General features: G+C 45.2%; 1 protein-coding gene across 3 annotated transcripts; it reads right to left on the bottom strand.

Moving 5' to 3' along the window:
* Positions 1–2,976: 2,976 nt before the first annotated feature.
* On the bottom strand, positions 2,977–14,467 carry LOC135292895 (RNA polymerase II elongation factor ELL2-like). Of its 3 annotated transcripts, XM_064406960.1 has the most exons (10): positions 13,534–13,670; positions 12,095–12,161; positions 10,559–10,803; positions 8,577–8,701; positions 8,103–8,193; positions 7,402–7,723; positions 5,629–5,695; positions 3,959–4,130; positions 3,462–3,506; positions 2,977–3,322 (listed from the first exon to the last, which is right to left on the bottom strand). In XM_064406960.1, exons 1-10 carry the CDS (start codon positions 13,660–13,662, stop codon positions 3,224–3,226), a joined length of 1,362 nt encoding a protein of 453 aa, XP_064263030.1. In that variant the 5' UTR covers positions 13,663–13,670; the 3' UTR covers positions 2,977–3,223. The 3 variants fall into 3 exon arrangements, with proteins under 3 accessions (XP_064263030.1, XP_064263031.1, XP_064263029.1); XM_064406961.1 differs by lacking the exons at positions 2,977–3,322; positions 3,462–3,506; positions 13,534–13,670 and adding an exon at positions 14,385–14,467 and having other exon boundaries at positions 3,520–4,130; XM_064406959.1 differs by lacking the exons at positions 2,977–3,322; positions 3,462–3,506 and having other exon boundaries at positions 3,520–4,130.
* Positions 14,468–14,730: the final 263 nt, after the last annotated feature.

The following is a 14,730-nucleotide window of genomic DNA, read 5'->3' on the forward strand; positions in this document are numbered from 1 at the left end:
CAGAAGTATCTCACCTACTGACAACAATTAGAATTGCTTACAGGGCCTCAGTTGCAAATGCAAAACATTCAAAACTCAAACTAACTGGTTACATTAGAAATCACACTTTGCTTTTGTCAAGGGGCTGATTGTGAGCTATTTGATGAGCTATTCATGAACATATCCTGGGGCTGTTTGTATCAAACACTGGGATTTTGTTAGCAGTAAAAGAGGGAAAGTGCACTATGTGTGGGAAAGTAATTCCTTCCCAAAATATGTGCTTGGAGGCTACTTGGGTCAAAAGAATTTATTTTTAATTCCATGGACTGAAGAACTGCCCACCATCTGCTTTTTCAGAAAAAGAGGGTTGAGTCTTTGGCCCCTTGCAGAGCCTTAAATGAGCAAAGCTGAAGGGATTTGCCCCAAAAATCAAGGAGTGTTTGAGGATCATGGCCATAGCTGTCTGCAGAAGTGAGCATGGGCCAAGGGAAGGTCCTGCTGCCCAGAGCCAGCCCGAGGTGTCCCTGAGGATGTGTCACATCCTCTGCCTCCTCTGGCAGTGCTGCCACAGAGCACAGCAAGAGGGATTCCAGGGATTTGTCAGCACGGGGAGGCAGAGCATGAGCTCCTGCTGACATTTCCATCCAGGGCTGGCACTTTCAGGCCAGCAGTGACAAATTCTGCGGCTCTGGCTGCACAGTTGCTGTTGGCAGTGCTGTGACAGCCTCTGCCACCAAGCCAGAGCCTCTGCAGGGGCTCCCACAATGTGCTTGGCATTTGGTTTCATCTGGGCACAATGCTCCTTCTTCCTTGATGTATCTGTTTGAGGACAGCACATGGTCTGTCTTGTTCTGGGGACAGTACAGAGTAACTCTGTAAACTGCAGGCCAGGTTGTCCAGTTCCCACAGGAGAATGTCATGGCATTGTTCAGCCAGCAATCCTTCTACAGTTTGTGGAACCATTTTCTGCATGGCCAGAGGCTTTTCCTTGTCACAAAAAAAACCCCAAAAAACAACCAAAAAAAACCCCAAAAAACCAAAAAACAACAACACAAAAAACCCCAAAAACCACAAAAAACCCCAAAACAACAACAACAAAAACAAGAAGCCTAAATAATTAGCTCAAGTAATAATAAAAGAAAAACTACTAAGATTTGGGATTCCTTGAGTCCTTTTGGAATGTCATCAGATACAGATTCTCATTTCAGAGCTGAAACTGCAAAAGTTATGTAAAACACTCCCAGTTAAATGGGACCTACTCAGCCCCTGGAGGTCATTCCCAGCAGCAAGGCTGAGAGAACAAATCAGAGTCTAAAAGCAGAAATGAGTAAAAGTGGCCAGGGAAACACACTGAAATAGCCACCAGTGCTTCCCCTGGCTCTCTTGAGGTTCAGAATTCCAGTGGCTTCTAAAGAAAAAAGTGAGCCCATAGGAAATGCTCTATGGAAGGCACTACACATTCCAATCCTTTCTAGAGAAAGTCTTATGATAGGAATAATTTCAGTCCCTTTTTATCATCTTTGTGGAAAGTGCTCTCATCTTTCCACAAATTTCTGACCATCCCTAGTGTCTCAGGCACTTCCTCATCAACCTGGGAACTGTGTCTTATGTCAGAAAGCAGAGTAAAAAGGCACCTAAAGAAAAGTGGAAAGGACCATTTGAAGTGTTCCTAAGCACTCCTGCAGCAATAAAAGGGGATGGGATCAGTACATTCATACACCTGCCCCTAAGGGAAGCCAGCCCCAACACATAAGGGACTGGAGGGAAAATATAGATGAGAATTTGAAGCCTCAATTTGTTAAGCATGGAAATAAAACTTTCTAATGCAGTGTGGAGTGAGTTAGAAGAAATCCCATCAAGGGAAAGATATGTCATGAAGGGGTACCCATGAAAAGTCCTCAGTGTCAGCCCACCCTGGGCAGCAGCACTCTGGCACGCTCTGTCAAGCAGCAGCAGCCAGCAGGCCCAGGGGAGGCACCCCAGCACAATTCACCCCATGCCCCCCACGGCAGCGTCCCTGGGGCTGCTGCACTGCAGAGCTGGAGGAGCACCCCCTGAGCCAGGCAAAAATGGACCCAAGTCTCCGGGTTTAGGAGGTGACATTTTCTTCAACTTGGCTTGAAGGAGAACAGAAGGGCAACAATGGCTCAGGTGTTCAATCACAAAACACCCCAAGGGCTCTCACATACAGGGACTCAACATCGTTGGCTTGGGGACAATGGAGGAATTTGTAGAATGCTCTGCAAGGAAGAAAGGGGCATTCACAGCCACCTTTGACTGTTCCCAAATATTATCCTCCTTCAGTCAATTTCATCTCTCTCCAAAAACCAACTTTGCTGGTAACATTGCTGGTAACATCTTCACCTTGTCTGCTGAATAAATAAATGGCAGGAAACTTAGGAGAAGATCTAGTCTTCAATGTCCTCATAGGTCTGTGCAGGAATCAACATCTGTATCTCTCTAGAAAGACTGGTGTTACAGACTAGTTTTGAAAGTGCTAAAAAAGGGACAGTGTTTGCATAGGGACACTTGAACCCAACTTCTCTTTAAAACCCATTGAAGGACCTTGCCTCCAACACTTGTAAATGTGTTTAACATACCACTTGCAAAAGAACTGGATATTCCTCTGCTCACTGACAAGGGGAGGCCATGATTTACAAGCAGTCCTGGGAGCTGCTTCAGCTGACAGCTTAGAGCAGCCCATGTGAGCTCCTCTGCAACCCTCCACAACAAGGTCATTTGGGGACAGGGTTGTACAAACTTCTAGACCTTCCACCACTTTAGGTAAGGAGTTTGAATTAACAAGAACCATAAAGAATTCTATAATATCATAAAGAATGTCCATTTGCCACAATCTTTACTTAAAATGAGCACAACTTCATAGTAGTGCCTTCTATTGATAAATTTATTTCAGTGGACAAAGTTAGGACTTGAAGAAAACAAGTGACCAGAAGAAACCCAATCCAAATATGATACAAGCAACAATGAGAGAAGGAATTACCAATAGTGAGATTTCTTTATTGTTAATAGTCAATACTATCATCTTTCAACTTCTTAAAATTACTAAACTTCTTTGAACTAATCCTACATTTTTAAGAAATAATCTACTCCAAAGTGCTAACATAGCCTATGAATCTGTACTAACTTAAATAATCCTAAAAACCTAATCTTCTCATTGAAATAAAAAATCCAGATGTCACAGATTTCACCAGGCTGAAGCAGATGTCTGGTGCCAGTACTCCACTCACTGCTGGTCAAATTCAGAAATGCGGCTCTGAATATGGGCCAGCTTCTTGTGGAGGTACTGGCACCTGCTCCTCATTTCAGAGTAGCTGGGGCTACCCTGTGAAGGAGAAAGCAAAAGAAAATCAGGGCATGCAAACACTTCTGCAGAGTTTAGAATCTGATGTCCTTTGCTTTAAGAAAGCCCTGAGGCAGAGTCAGCAGCTGCCATGGCCCTGCAGGTCTGGTGTCACACGTACCTGTTGTAACTGCTGATAATCTGCTAGGATTCGATGACGAAGCATCTTCAAGAAAAAAAAAAAAAACACAACCAAAAAAACCAATCAGAATGTTTCACTACCACCTTAAAATATAAACTTTGGTAAAATAGTAAAAGTACACTCAGTCTGATTCTAGAGATTTTCTTCTCTGTGAGCCACCACTCTTCTGGGAGGTTTGCAAAACAAATCTCCATCTCCCAGCATCACCCAAGATCTGTAATTAAGCCTCTCAATAGGCAACAGAAGCAGCCCATGCTCTAAGACTCTGCTTGGGACACCTCGTGGACAACTGTTTCTTCATAGACAGCTCAAACCGGGGCTTTTGGGCAGGGACTTGCCAAAATCAGACCCAGCCCAAGCAGTGTCTGAGCATATTTGCCAGTTCCACAGTTTCCCTTTGTCTCACTGAGCAGCTCCAGGGAATCCAAAACACTGATATGATGAAGCACAGTCTTCATGGTTTTATCCTTCTTTACCTGATAAGCTTTGGAGCCTGGAGTCAGAGACTTCCATTGCTCCTGAAATTGTCTGAATTTCTTGATGGTCTTGTCAATCTTAAAATATAAATTCCGATATTCCTCATACTCTGCATTGAAGTCATCCTTGTAGCGCTGGCGTTGCTCCAAGGAGACAATGACTCCATATTTTCTAAAGGAAAAAATGAGACCATTTTTCTCTGAGTGAACTCTAAGAGAACATTTGAGTGTGTTTCAATTCCATAAAACACATATAATTTGACACCAAGCACAGGGTAATGTCAAACACAGACACCCAAGCTTTGAGTCAGTGGCTCTGGGACTGAGAGTTTCTGCTTTCAAGCTCGTGTGCATGAAGAGAATGTGGTCAGGTAGATCTGGGAATCTGCCACATTTCTATGTGGCCCATTTCTAGTTCAAAATCGCTGACATTGTAGAGGTTTCCTTCATGAGCAGGAGCACATTTAGAAATTATGTGCCCTCATTTCAAATGTCAAAGGAAAAACAAACACAGCAGCTTCAGGAAGAGAAGAATCATTACTAAATTATAATCTCTTCCTATGCTGGAAAAACTTAATTAAGTTACATATGACTGCGAAAATTCATTTGCAAAATATTTTTGTAAAGGAATGTATTAATGGAGTTGAGTGCACAGAGTTGGACTTTTGAGCTACATTCTTGCCTGTCTACGGGCAAAGCAGAGTTAATGATAATATTTGATAGTGGACAGCAGTTACATCACTGACCTGGGAACTGAGGCACTTCTAACACACAAAAGGAAACAAAGCCACAAAAAAAACCTCTAGTCAAGTCAGAAACTACAAGAAGAAATACCCAAAGCACATCAGCTCCTCAGGAGGGCAAAACTCATTAATGCTTAAAGCCACTGATGGGAGTCAAACTTTCTTCATTCCCTTCTCCCTCAAATCAGCAGGTGTGAGGTTTATCAAGCTCATGATACAAATCCAAGATGAAGTGGCAATGAGAATAATAGATGCCACTTCCCAGCACTCTCACTCTCAATGCTTCTGCTCCTCTGGGCCTGAAGGTCTGGTTCTTATTGGATGACAAAAACTCCCTCCACATTGGAATAAATTCCTTCAAACCACCCTGAGATTAATATTGACAAGCAGTAAATTGCTAACAAGTTAAAATTCAGTAGCAGGACAGACAACATCCTGTGCCAAGGATGCATGCCAGGCCTGATACACCTGATTAATATCCAAGATAATTTTGAAAGGAAAACCACAGATGCCTTTCCACATTTTGGGCGGTCCCAGAGCAATGTGAGCCGGGGCCCTGCCGCGCCTGCTCCAAAGGCCGCAGCTGCCCCAGAGCCCCAGAGCTGCAGGAGGCCTGGCTGCCCCTGCCAACACCACTGCCCTGACACAAGCTGCGAGCAGTTTCCAGGGCTTTATACCACACACACACTTCTCCCTCCTCTCCTGCAAATGCCATGAGGGGATGCAGCAGCACTGCTGCAGCTGAGCCTGTGCAGCTGCACTGCCGGAAGGGAGGGCCCGTCCGGGCCTAACCCACCTCGGTGTTCATCTCTGCTCTGAGCCTTGGAGGCCCAACAAAACCTGCTCAAACTCATTCTTTCAGTACAGCAAAGAGATGGACACTGCACCCCACTGAGAGTGGCAAGAGTGAATTGCTATTTTACTCACCTCAAGTAGTCTGCTTGGTTGCTTGTTGCAGAGCATGTGGAGGCAATGGAAGGATCTTTTCTTGTTCCTGCAGAAAAGCAGAATTTTGACACTCTTCATCAGGACATCACTAAAAGGCCAAAAGATCCCCATTGGACAGTCTTGAGAAAGTCCTTCAGTGCTTTCTTTTCACAATAAATTATTCAGAAGAAGCAGTAACATTTATTAATGTTAACACACAACCTTTTCCACAGTAGCCTGTCCTGGGGTTTAGAAAGAGGGAATGGCCACTTTATCCTACAGGTTGTGCATTCCCACAGTGTTAGCCCCAGCTATATATTTTCTCATATATAAAGCATGAGGTGTCATCTGCAGAGCCATTCAATTCTTGCAGCAACAGATGCAGCTTCACAAAAGACAACAGCTTGAGAGAGACCAACATCGAAGTTCTAACAAAAAATGAAGAAAAAAGATGAGTTCTTCTCATGCCATATTTTTATCCCCACTTCCCTGCCAATTCCAGGGGCCCAAACGAATCATGTTCAAACTCAGCCATTCTTGCCAACCTTTAGGCCACCTGAGCTTTAAATCTTGAGGAAAGAGCTGTTCATGTCACATTCCACTTGCTTTTGTTGATTTTAGTGTTCAAACTATTACATGGTATAGCAGAAGTATAAAAGGAAGTGTAGAAGTGGTAATAAAAGTGGACAGAAATACCAATAGTCAGAGCATGTTCAATACAACTTGCCTTTGCTGTGAGCATTTCATTTCCAAAAGTGCATTTGCTCTCATGCCTCAGTCCACACAAAAGCTTCAGCCTAAGCCCCAACTTGAAACACAGAACAGATTTTTCCTTCACCAGCTAGGCAGAATTTTGTTACTGCCTCCTGTTAAAAGCTGCTCATGTGTTTATGGATTCAAGCAGAAATCCTTCAAAGGCATCCCAAGGTTTGCAGGTGCCGTGTGCATGTCCAGAAGAAATGTGGGAAGACCATCTCAAAGCACCTGTCTCTACAAGCACACCAGCACTTGCAAGAGGCATCTGCACACTCTAAACCTGCCTCCACGCCAAACCGAACTTGGAATTTGCAAGGTCAACCTCCAAAAGAGACAAGCGACAGATTTAACAAAGCAACTGAACTCTGCCCTACTGCCTGTGTCCCTGTCATCAGAAATCAAGTGTTCTTTATGCATTTCTGTTTAGCTTTTCAATGTTGATTTCAGTCTGTACCACTTCCACAGCTCTTGAAGAAAGAAATTCTGCAGCTGGCATAAAGAAGAATTCACAGTGTAGTTCAAAGTAGAACTCCAGGAAACCACAGCCCAGGTTTTATAGGTTTTTGTAGCTTTTGCAGCTTTTGGTATTTCCATAAACTGCCGAGACTGTGGAAAATCACTGCTTCCATGGCTTCTAGCCCAAGATGTAGGGACAGCTGTGACCACCCTGTGGATACCCCAATCTTGGTCAGTATAAAGGTGGTACCTCCAGAGAGACTTGGGAACCCCCACCACCGAGAAGACCAAGGATGAGGAAGGAGTGGCTGGATGAAAGAGGGCCCATGTCGGGATGATATCTTCCTGCTGAATGTCTCTCTCTTCCACTCACCCTGCCTCTCTTCTCTTATTTCTTTCTGTCTGCCTAGTTTTGCATTTCCTGTTCAATAATATTTTTACTGTTGACTGTGGAAAAGGGTGGCAGTTGCACCTTAATTTGGGTTATTAATCTTCACTTAATAACCAAATTTTACACCACAGTTATGCACACAGGAGTCAGGGAAACCAGAACATTAATACCTTCATTGAAATCCAAGGGCTGCAACTGCTTCAGCCTCCCCAGTTCATTTGTTTTCCCATTTGAATTGGGGATCTCCTTTTCCACCCTGACAGGTGCTGGGATGGTAGAAAGATGAAATTTCTCTGTTTGTTGTACGACATGGGTGGTGGGGGAAACGGAGACAACACTTGGAGACATGTCCAAAGGATAAAGAGATCTGGAAGGCAAAAGGAAGGAAGAAAAGAGGCCACCAGCTGCTGCCTGGACATGACTGGGCCGGTGACCAATTCTCCTCTTCTTGCTCGTCACAGGACTGGTCAAGTCGGAAGCCAGAGGACGTTTCTGCAACAAGAAAAACATAATTCATTCATGAACCTATGAGCAGGGTCAGCTTTTGCTCCCATTCTGAAAAGGCAGCATTTCTGAACTGGCCAAGGTTGAAAACACATATTTCTTAACTAAAAAGAGCATTCCAACCAGCAAGTACTGCAGGTAAATACAGGCTCTATCTCATCCCTCCTTTCTCATCTTAGCACTTAGCAAGTCCTACTTCAAGTCTGGAGCTAAAATGCTTTGGGAGAAAGACACTCCCATTCAGGAGCTCCATCAAAGTCTTTCCCAAGAGGGAAGATCCTGCACATTGACATCACAGCTTTTACACCACCAGCAAGTCTGCTAAAATTTACCATACAGTCCAGAATATTAAAAATGCACAAAATACCTGAGCAGGTCTTGCTGGAGTGTCTCTCTCAGAAGGTCCCAGAGATGTCGCTTGGCTGGTGTTGGTGGTGTTCTGAGATGGAGCTGATTTTCTGTATGGATGATCCAATAGTTCATGTTAAAAAGCCTAAATAGCAACTGTCATAGTTGTTTCCATGCAAGGAAAACAGACCTTCAGTTCAGGACTCAAAGAACCAGCATGAAGCTGAGTTCAGGGAGCTTTAGGCAGGATATCAGGAAAACATTCATGGCCCAGAGGGTGCTCGAGCACTGCAACAGGCTCCCCAGGCCAGTGGTCACTGCAGAAAGGCTTCCAGAAGTGTTTGGACAACTCTCTTGGGTACTGGGTGTGATTCTCATGGTGTCCTGTGCAGGACCAGGATCCTGGCAGGTCCCTGCTACCTCAGCATATTCTAAGAATCTTGGCTTTATATCCAGAGCCTTTTTTTCCTTTTCTCCCAAAGACTGAACTTACCCAGAAAGTATTAACTTCAAATTCTCTCTGTCTATGTCAGTGTAGCCAGGCCAATCAGTCTGAAGGGTGTGAAATAGATGTTCCTTCAGACTGAAGGAATTCTCCTTTGGATTCCACTTGGCTACCTATGGGCAGACATTTCAGAAAACTAGTCTTCATTATGATTGCTGCATGCACACTACAGAAATATGATTGTTGCTGAACAGCTGTTTTTGAGCACCCAATTTGAACTCAACAATGTCTTTTTGCACAGAGCTGAATTATTCCTCTATCACATGAGTTTTAAGCCATATTAATGCTTCACCAATTGGAAACAACCAAGCATCTCCATTCATATCTGGCAAGCGTTCATTTGAAAACAACATTTAGTGCCACAATGTGTAAGGAGAGGGAGTGAGGCCCAGAGTCCCTCTTCATGTGGCAGGGCCAGACTTCATTCCAGCAAAGTCCTGCCATGAGAAGGTCGTGCACATGCCTTGATGATTCCTTTGAAAAGAAATGTGGTTCATACCTTCCTCAAGACAAATACAAAGTCTACTTATAAAGGTAAAATGATGGAGTAAAACCTCAAGAGCATTGATATCAAAAGTGCTGGTTCAGACTTCATCAGCTGACACCTGCTCAGAGTTCAATAGAAAAGCCCATTGGAACGTCTCCATCAATCTGATCCCTGCAACACGCTGAATAACTCATCTAATACACTGCCACCATCTGTCACAACTTTGATTTTTCTCCTTGAAGACGTGGTAGACATTTATAATACAGGTCTGTGTTGATGTACATTTCTCCACAGATGTAAAAAATATAAAAGTAACAAAGATACCCAGAATCAGGGATTCACTTCCTAGAAGCAGAACTCAGGTTGTGTTGGAAGGGAGGCAAGTGTGTGTGTACCAGATCTCAGCAAGCTCACACTGCCCATTTGAGATTTATACAACATAAACCCCCACTTGCTCTGATGTCCACAAAAGCCTGAGAGGGCATTTCAGGGTGCAGGGCTGCTCACACAGCCCTTTCAGAATTCAGACCCTGAGGCAGTTCACACCTCATCCAGCACATTGCCTCCAAGGCACTCTCCTCAAACATTGCAATGGAATAGGAGAAAATGTTTTCATCCTTTACCTTCTAAGGGGCTGGGCATTGAAAATTTATAATCAACTTGAAATCTAAATGGACTACTTCAGCTGAGATGGCAGAACATGGCTCTCATAATATTGTGAATGTCTTCAGGGTGAAAAAACCCTGCCACTGCCCTGGGCAACCCAGCAACAAACTTCATAGGTTCAGGAAATGAGTTCCTAAAAGTCCCTGTGGGATCAACTGAAAGTGTAGCCATGTTGAGTTTTCCTCCCTTGATTAGGTTCCAAAAGACTTTTAAATCTCCAAAAGATGGAGATTTAATCCACGTGACAGCAAAGAAACCTTCTGCTCAAAGTTTGGCTACCACCTCTATCATGGAGGATTTGTCTGGAACAATATTTCCTGGAAGGCAATCCCCACAGATCCCAGCAGAAGCCAAGTGCCCTTGATGGGCCACCAACCCTATTCAAATGAGATACTGGCCTCTGCAGTTCCTGAATTTCTCTGCTCTGCAACTTATCCCAGGAACTTTTAAGTGCCATGACAAACCATTTCCCCCAGTCAAGGAACCCCTGTGAAGTTACTCCATGAAGCAGTTAAACAATGCATGGAAAAGACAGGGGAAGGAATAAGGCATGAGGAGCAGCAACATTACAAAGTGTTACTCATTACCAGCTATTCTAGCAAAACAACAATGCCCAAAAGGTTTGAAGTTTGCTTTCTTTTTGTCACATGGACTTGCAGCTTGAGACCTCTGGATAAACTTGATGGAAAAACTTAACAGGGAGCATTTCCTAACTTGCTCATTACTATCTAATTGAAACAGTGGAATAACAAGTGACAATTAGGAACAAAATATTAGTGTGGTGGAAAAATTGCTGACATCAACTCCACAATCTCACCTGCTGAAGGATCTTCCCAAGGGTGCCCTTGTCCTTTTGCATGACTCCATCTCTCTGCAAGCGAGCAAGTAACTCTGGCTTCTTGTAAGTCCTCAGAGCAAGCAAATGAATCACCCTGTCCCTGAAGGGCCGGCGATAAACAGCACTGCAAGGATTCTGTTCACTCTCTGCAGGCTTCATGGGCTTTGTTCTCTTTTTCCCAGGGGCAGGACATGAAGCATTTGCTTTGGCTCTTCTCACATCATCTTGTTTTCCCAAAGGAATGGAAAAAAGAAAAAGAAGTGTCAAATGGGAAGCTGGGAGAAGGCAAAAAAGTTGATTTTAAATGATGATGGATATTCCAGGGAACAGAGCTGATCTTGAATATCCTTCAGTGATTCTGTTTCAACTCGGCATATTCACTGATTCTGTGACAAAGCCCAGTCCCAAACTGCTACTGAATGGATCATATTGCAAAGGCACCCTGTACCCTACCAGCAATCAGACATGTCCCACCTGAGATTCTCTGTGCCAGCCCAAAGCAGAAGTGGCCCCAAGTTCCACAATTGACTCACTACTGCCAGCCTTCACACCCAGCTACTGAATGTTAAATATTCCCTTAGGATTTACGTAGACCACCACCAAGAATCACACAAATCTTCATTCACATGTGAAACAGAATGTCCCGAATGAGAAATTCAGAAGTTTAGTGTTGTATCACTATGGTGCTGCCTCAAAATGCTCTGCACTAGGCTAAGGCAGAGCAAGAGCTGCACGTGCAGGGGCAGGGATGTCCCTGCAGGCAGGTGACCGCAGCCACAGCCAGGTGAGAGCCTGTTCTTCTCAGGGCAGCTGGCTGTACCTGGCTCAGCTCACTGCTGCAGGCAGCACCACGGAGTGCCTCAAGGGGAATGTGCACCTGGTGTCTGCCTGGAGCCAGGCTCCTTGGGGAAACAGCACTCAGAACAGGTTAACAACAAATGGCAGCACCTAAGCACATTGTGCTTTGTCGAAAGTGATGGAATCTGCTGGGAAGATGACATCAATGCCTTCCTTCCAATATCCTTGAAAAGAACCCAACACAGTATTGTGGCAACACTGACTTATTAATGACCAAGACAAAAAATTAAATCAAGCAGAGTTTCCCATATTGACCTTATGAAATTCTCTGTGCGACTTCCTCAAGGTCATTTTCTTTCAATTTCCAATTAAATTTAATGGATAATGGCAGTGCCTAGGTACTGCAAAACCAACACATTTGCTACCAAGGCAGTGAAATTAGGTACACGGAGTGGGTCCAAACCATGACATCCATGCTCCAAATTCCAGCCCATCAAGCAGTATGGGAACAAGGAAGGACTGGCAGGTTTCTCAGGGGAAAACAAACCAGTGCCTGAATGAACTGACAAGAGACTGCAAGGCTGACCTGAGGCCAAACCACCTCCAGCTGAGAGCTCTGAACACAAGACATCCCCTGTCCCAAGAATATACTGCAAAAATGAATTGCCAAGTTGAAAATCTTACAGGCATTGAGCAAAATATGAAAAGCAGCCATACCTCCAAGTGGGTTATACAATTTGACATCCTGCACACTTCCATTGTGCAACACCTCGCGGGCATTTGGCTAAAAGGAAGAAGAAATTTTCTGTAAAATCTTCAGCCAACTCTCCACTACTGCTGATTAACTAGGCCCTTCATTTTAAACAAGAGCTGCACTTGCAAAGGTTTGCTGTCCCATCACTCAAAAGGGATGCTTTGACACACTTCTCCCTCTGAAAGCAGACAGCTACAAAAGTGCCCTGAGAGAGCAACCCTCACTTAGCCTCTAATGCAGCCAAGCCTTCAAGCAGCAAGTCATCTTTTCCCAGTTGCTGGAATTTATAGGCACAGGCTTCCCTTGAAATCAAGTGCCTGAGTACAGTTGAACTGGTCAGTGCTCAGCTAACAATCCAGGTGAGAGTGGTTCACAAAAAGATTAAGAATTCGGGGCAGGACCCAACACTGGGATTTATCTGGCACTATGGAAGTACATCGTGGAGTCAGCTCCAAGAAGAATTTCATCTGCATGAGGTGAATTTCAACTCTCAAGAGGCATGAAAACCCTTTCTCTTTTCCTCAGCTCTAGATGGAATTTTGAATAGATGTGAAGTGGAAACAGTTTCTCCTTGGTAAGACAGATATACCAAAATTGGGGTTACTTGGCTGATGTAATCATTTAGTACAAATTGTGTCACATTCCAGTGGAGTTTAAAAATCTGTAAAATCTTTTTCAGCCTAAGTACATTTTTTAACAAAAACAACTGCTGCCATCCAACTGCTTCATTCTGAAGGCACAACTGGCTGAGTTGTATCTAAAAAGTTATGACAAATGGACTGGAAAATGTGGACTAATTAGCATGAGAAAGGAGACATCAATCCCAAATAGAAGATAGAATATTATTTAGTGGAACTGAAATTTAGAACCAATGAAAGTTAATTTCTATGTTTGCTAAAACTGTATCAAAGAGTGGAAAAGCATTGAAAATGATGTGCATGTGGCTGGAGTTCTCCACTAGGCATCACAACTGGGAATATACTAATACCTCCTCCTAATACTAGAAAATACTGTTAGAGAGTTTCCTTTACCCTGACATGTTTGGTGAGTGCAGTACAACGTGGAACAATGAGAAATCCATGCATTGTGGCCAAGAGCCATGCCCAGGCATGAATTTCCCAAGTGTCCCAGCATGGAGAACATGTGACTTTCACTGGCACCTCCTCAGTGTCATCCCTGAGTGCCACATCCATCAGAGATCCTCCCACATCCACTGGCACCTCCTGCGGGTCATCCCTGTGAGTGGCTCCCACCCGGGCAGCTGCCTCCAAGGGGCCCTGGAGCAGCAGTGGGGCCCCAGCCCTGCCCAACAGGTCCCGCGGGCTCAGCAGCACCTGACACCAACACCATGGCCAAGCCCCCACCTGCTGCCGACCCGCAGAGCCCCACAGCTGCCCCTCACCTGTTGGTCCTGGGGCCTCTGGGTCACCCTGACGGGCACGGCAGTGCTGCTGGGGGCCCTGCGGGACGCAGCGCGCGCTGGGGCCCTGCGGAACACGCTGGATCCTGCCCAGGCCCGCAGCTCTGCCATCCTGCTCTGCCTCGGCTGCTCCCGCTGCCACAGACACTGATCCTGCTGCAAAGGCTGCAAAATGCAAAATCCTTCTTAGCAAAATGTGTTCCTGGATGTTTGGCCTTGGTGGCTTTCCAGGCTCATCAAGAAGAAGGGAGATCACCCCCATGAAACAAGAAGCAGACACCAAGCTCAAAGGGATGGCCCAGCCTTTGAAAGGCAGGTTACTTGTTGGCTCAGTTGCCTTGGTGAGGTGTAGGGCTTGACAGCCTTCAGTGACCTCAGACACAGGGGAGGTTAGCAAGGCTTGGGAAGAAGGATGCACCTCTGATGGTGGACACAAAGAATGTCGGATTTATGGACACAAGGGCATTTGGCAGAACACCTGAGAAAAGGAACAAACTGATAAAGCCAACACAGCAACTGTGCTGAATCAGCTGTGACAGGGTAAAAGACCATTCCAGCAGGGGCAGACCATGGCCACCCACTCAAGAAACCCCTCACTGTAAATAAGGGGGAGACTGAGCATGCAGACTATTGGGCATGAGAAGTGAAAGGAAATTACCTAACAGTAGACAAAATACTAATTATGAAGAGAACTAGGAGAATTTCAATCATTGAACACTAATTCCTTTCTTTGCTCAATTGTATAAATACTAAGACACTCTGGTTCTTGTGGTGCTAGCTTTGTGAATTTGCCCCTGAGCTCCCCCTTTCTGCCCAGAACTGTAAATAATTACCTCCACTCAGTGTGTGGATCGGCCTCTTGAACAACAAGTGCTGGAACCACCAAAGCTGGAACAACACTCGCTGTCGCTCTGACACCTCCGCTCTGGCTGCAGCCGCCGAAGGGTCTGAGCGGTCCTGCCGTGTGCCGGTGACAATGGCCACGTGTCCTTGGAAACGGGGAGTTCCATGTTCCAGGCTGGGCGGGATGTCACTGAGGAGCGGGACGCGTCACAGTCGGGGCAGAGGGAATTCACAATGGGCCCAGGTGGGGAATGCCCTGCCCTGGCCCATGACTGACTCAGCCCATTTCCAAGTGCAGAAAGGGGCACTCCACCAACCCCAGGTGCTGCAGCTGTG

Source organism: Passer domesticus, unplaced genomic scaffold (genome assembly GCF_036417665.1).
Source record: "Passer domesticus isolate bPasDom1 unplaced genomic scaffold, bPasDom1.hap1 HAP1_SCAFFOLD_55, whole genome shotgun sequence".
Lineage (NCBI taxonomy): Eukaryota > Metazoa > Chordata > Aves > Passeriformes > Passeridae > Passer > Passer domesticus.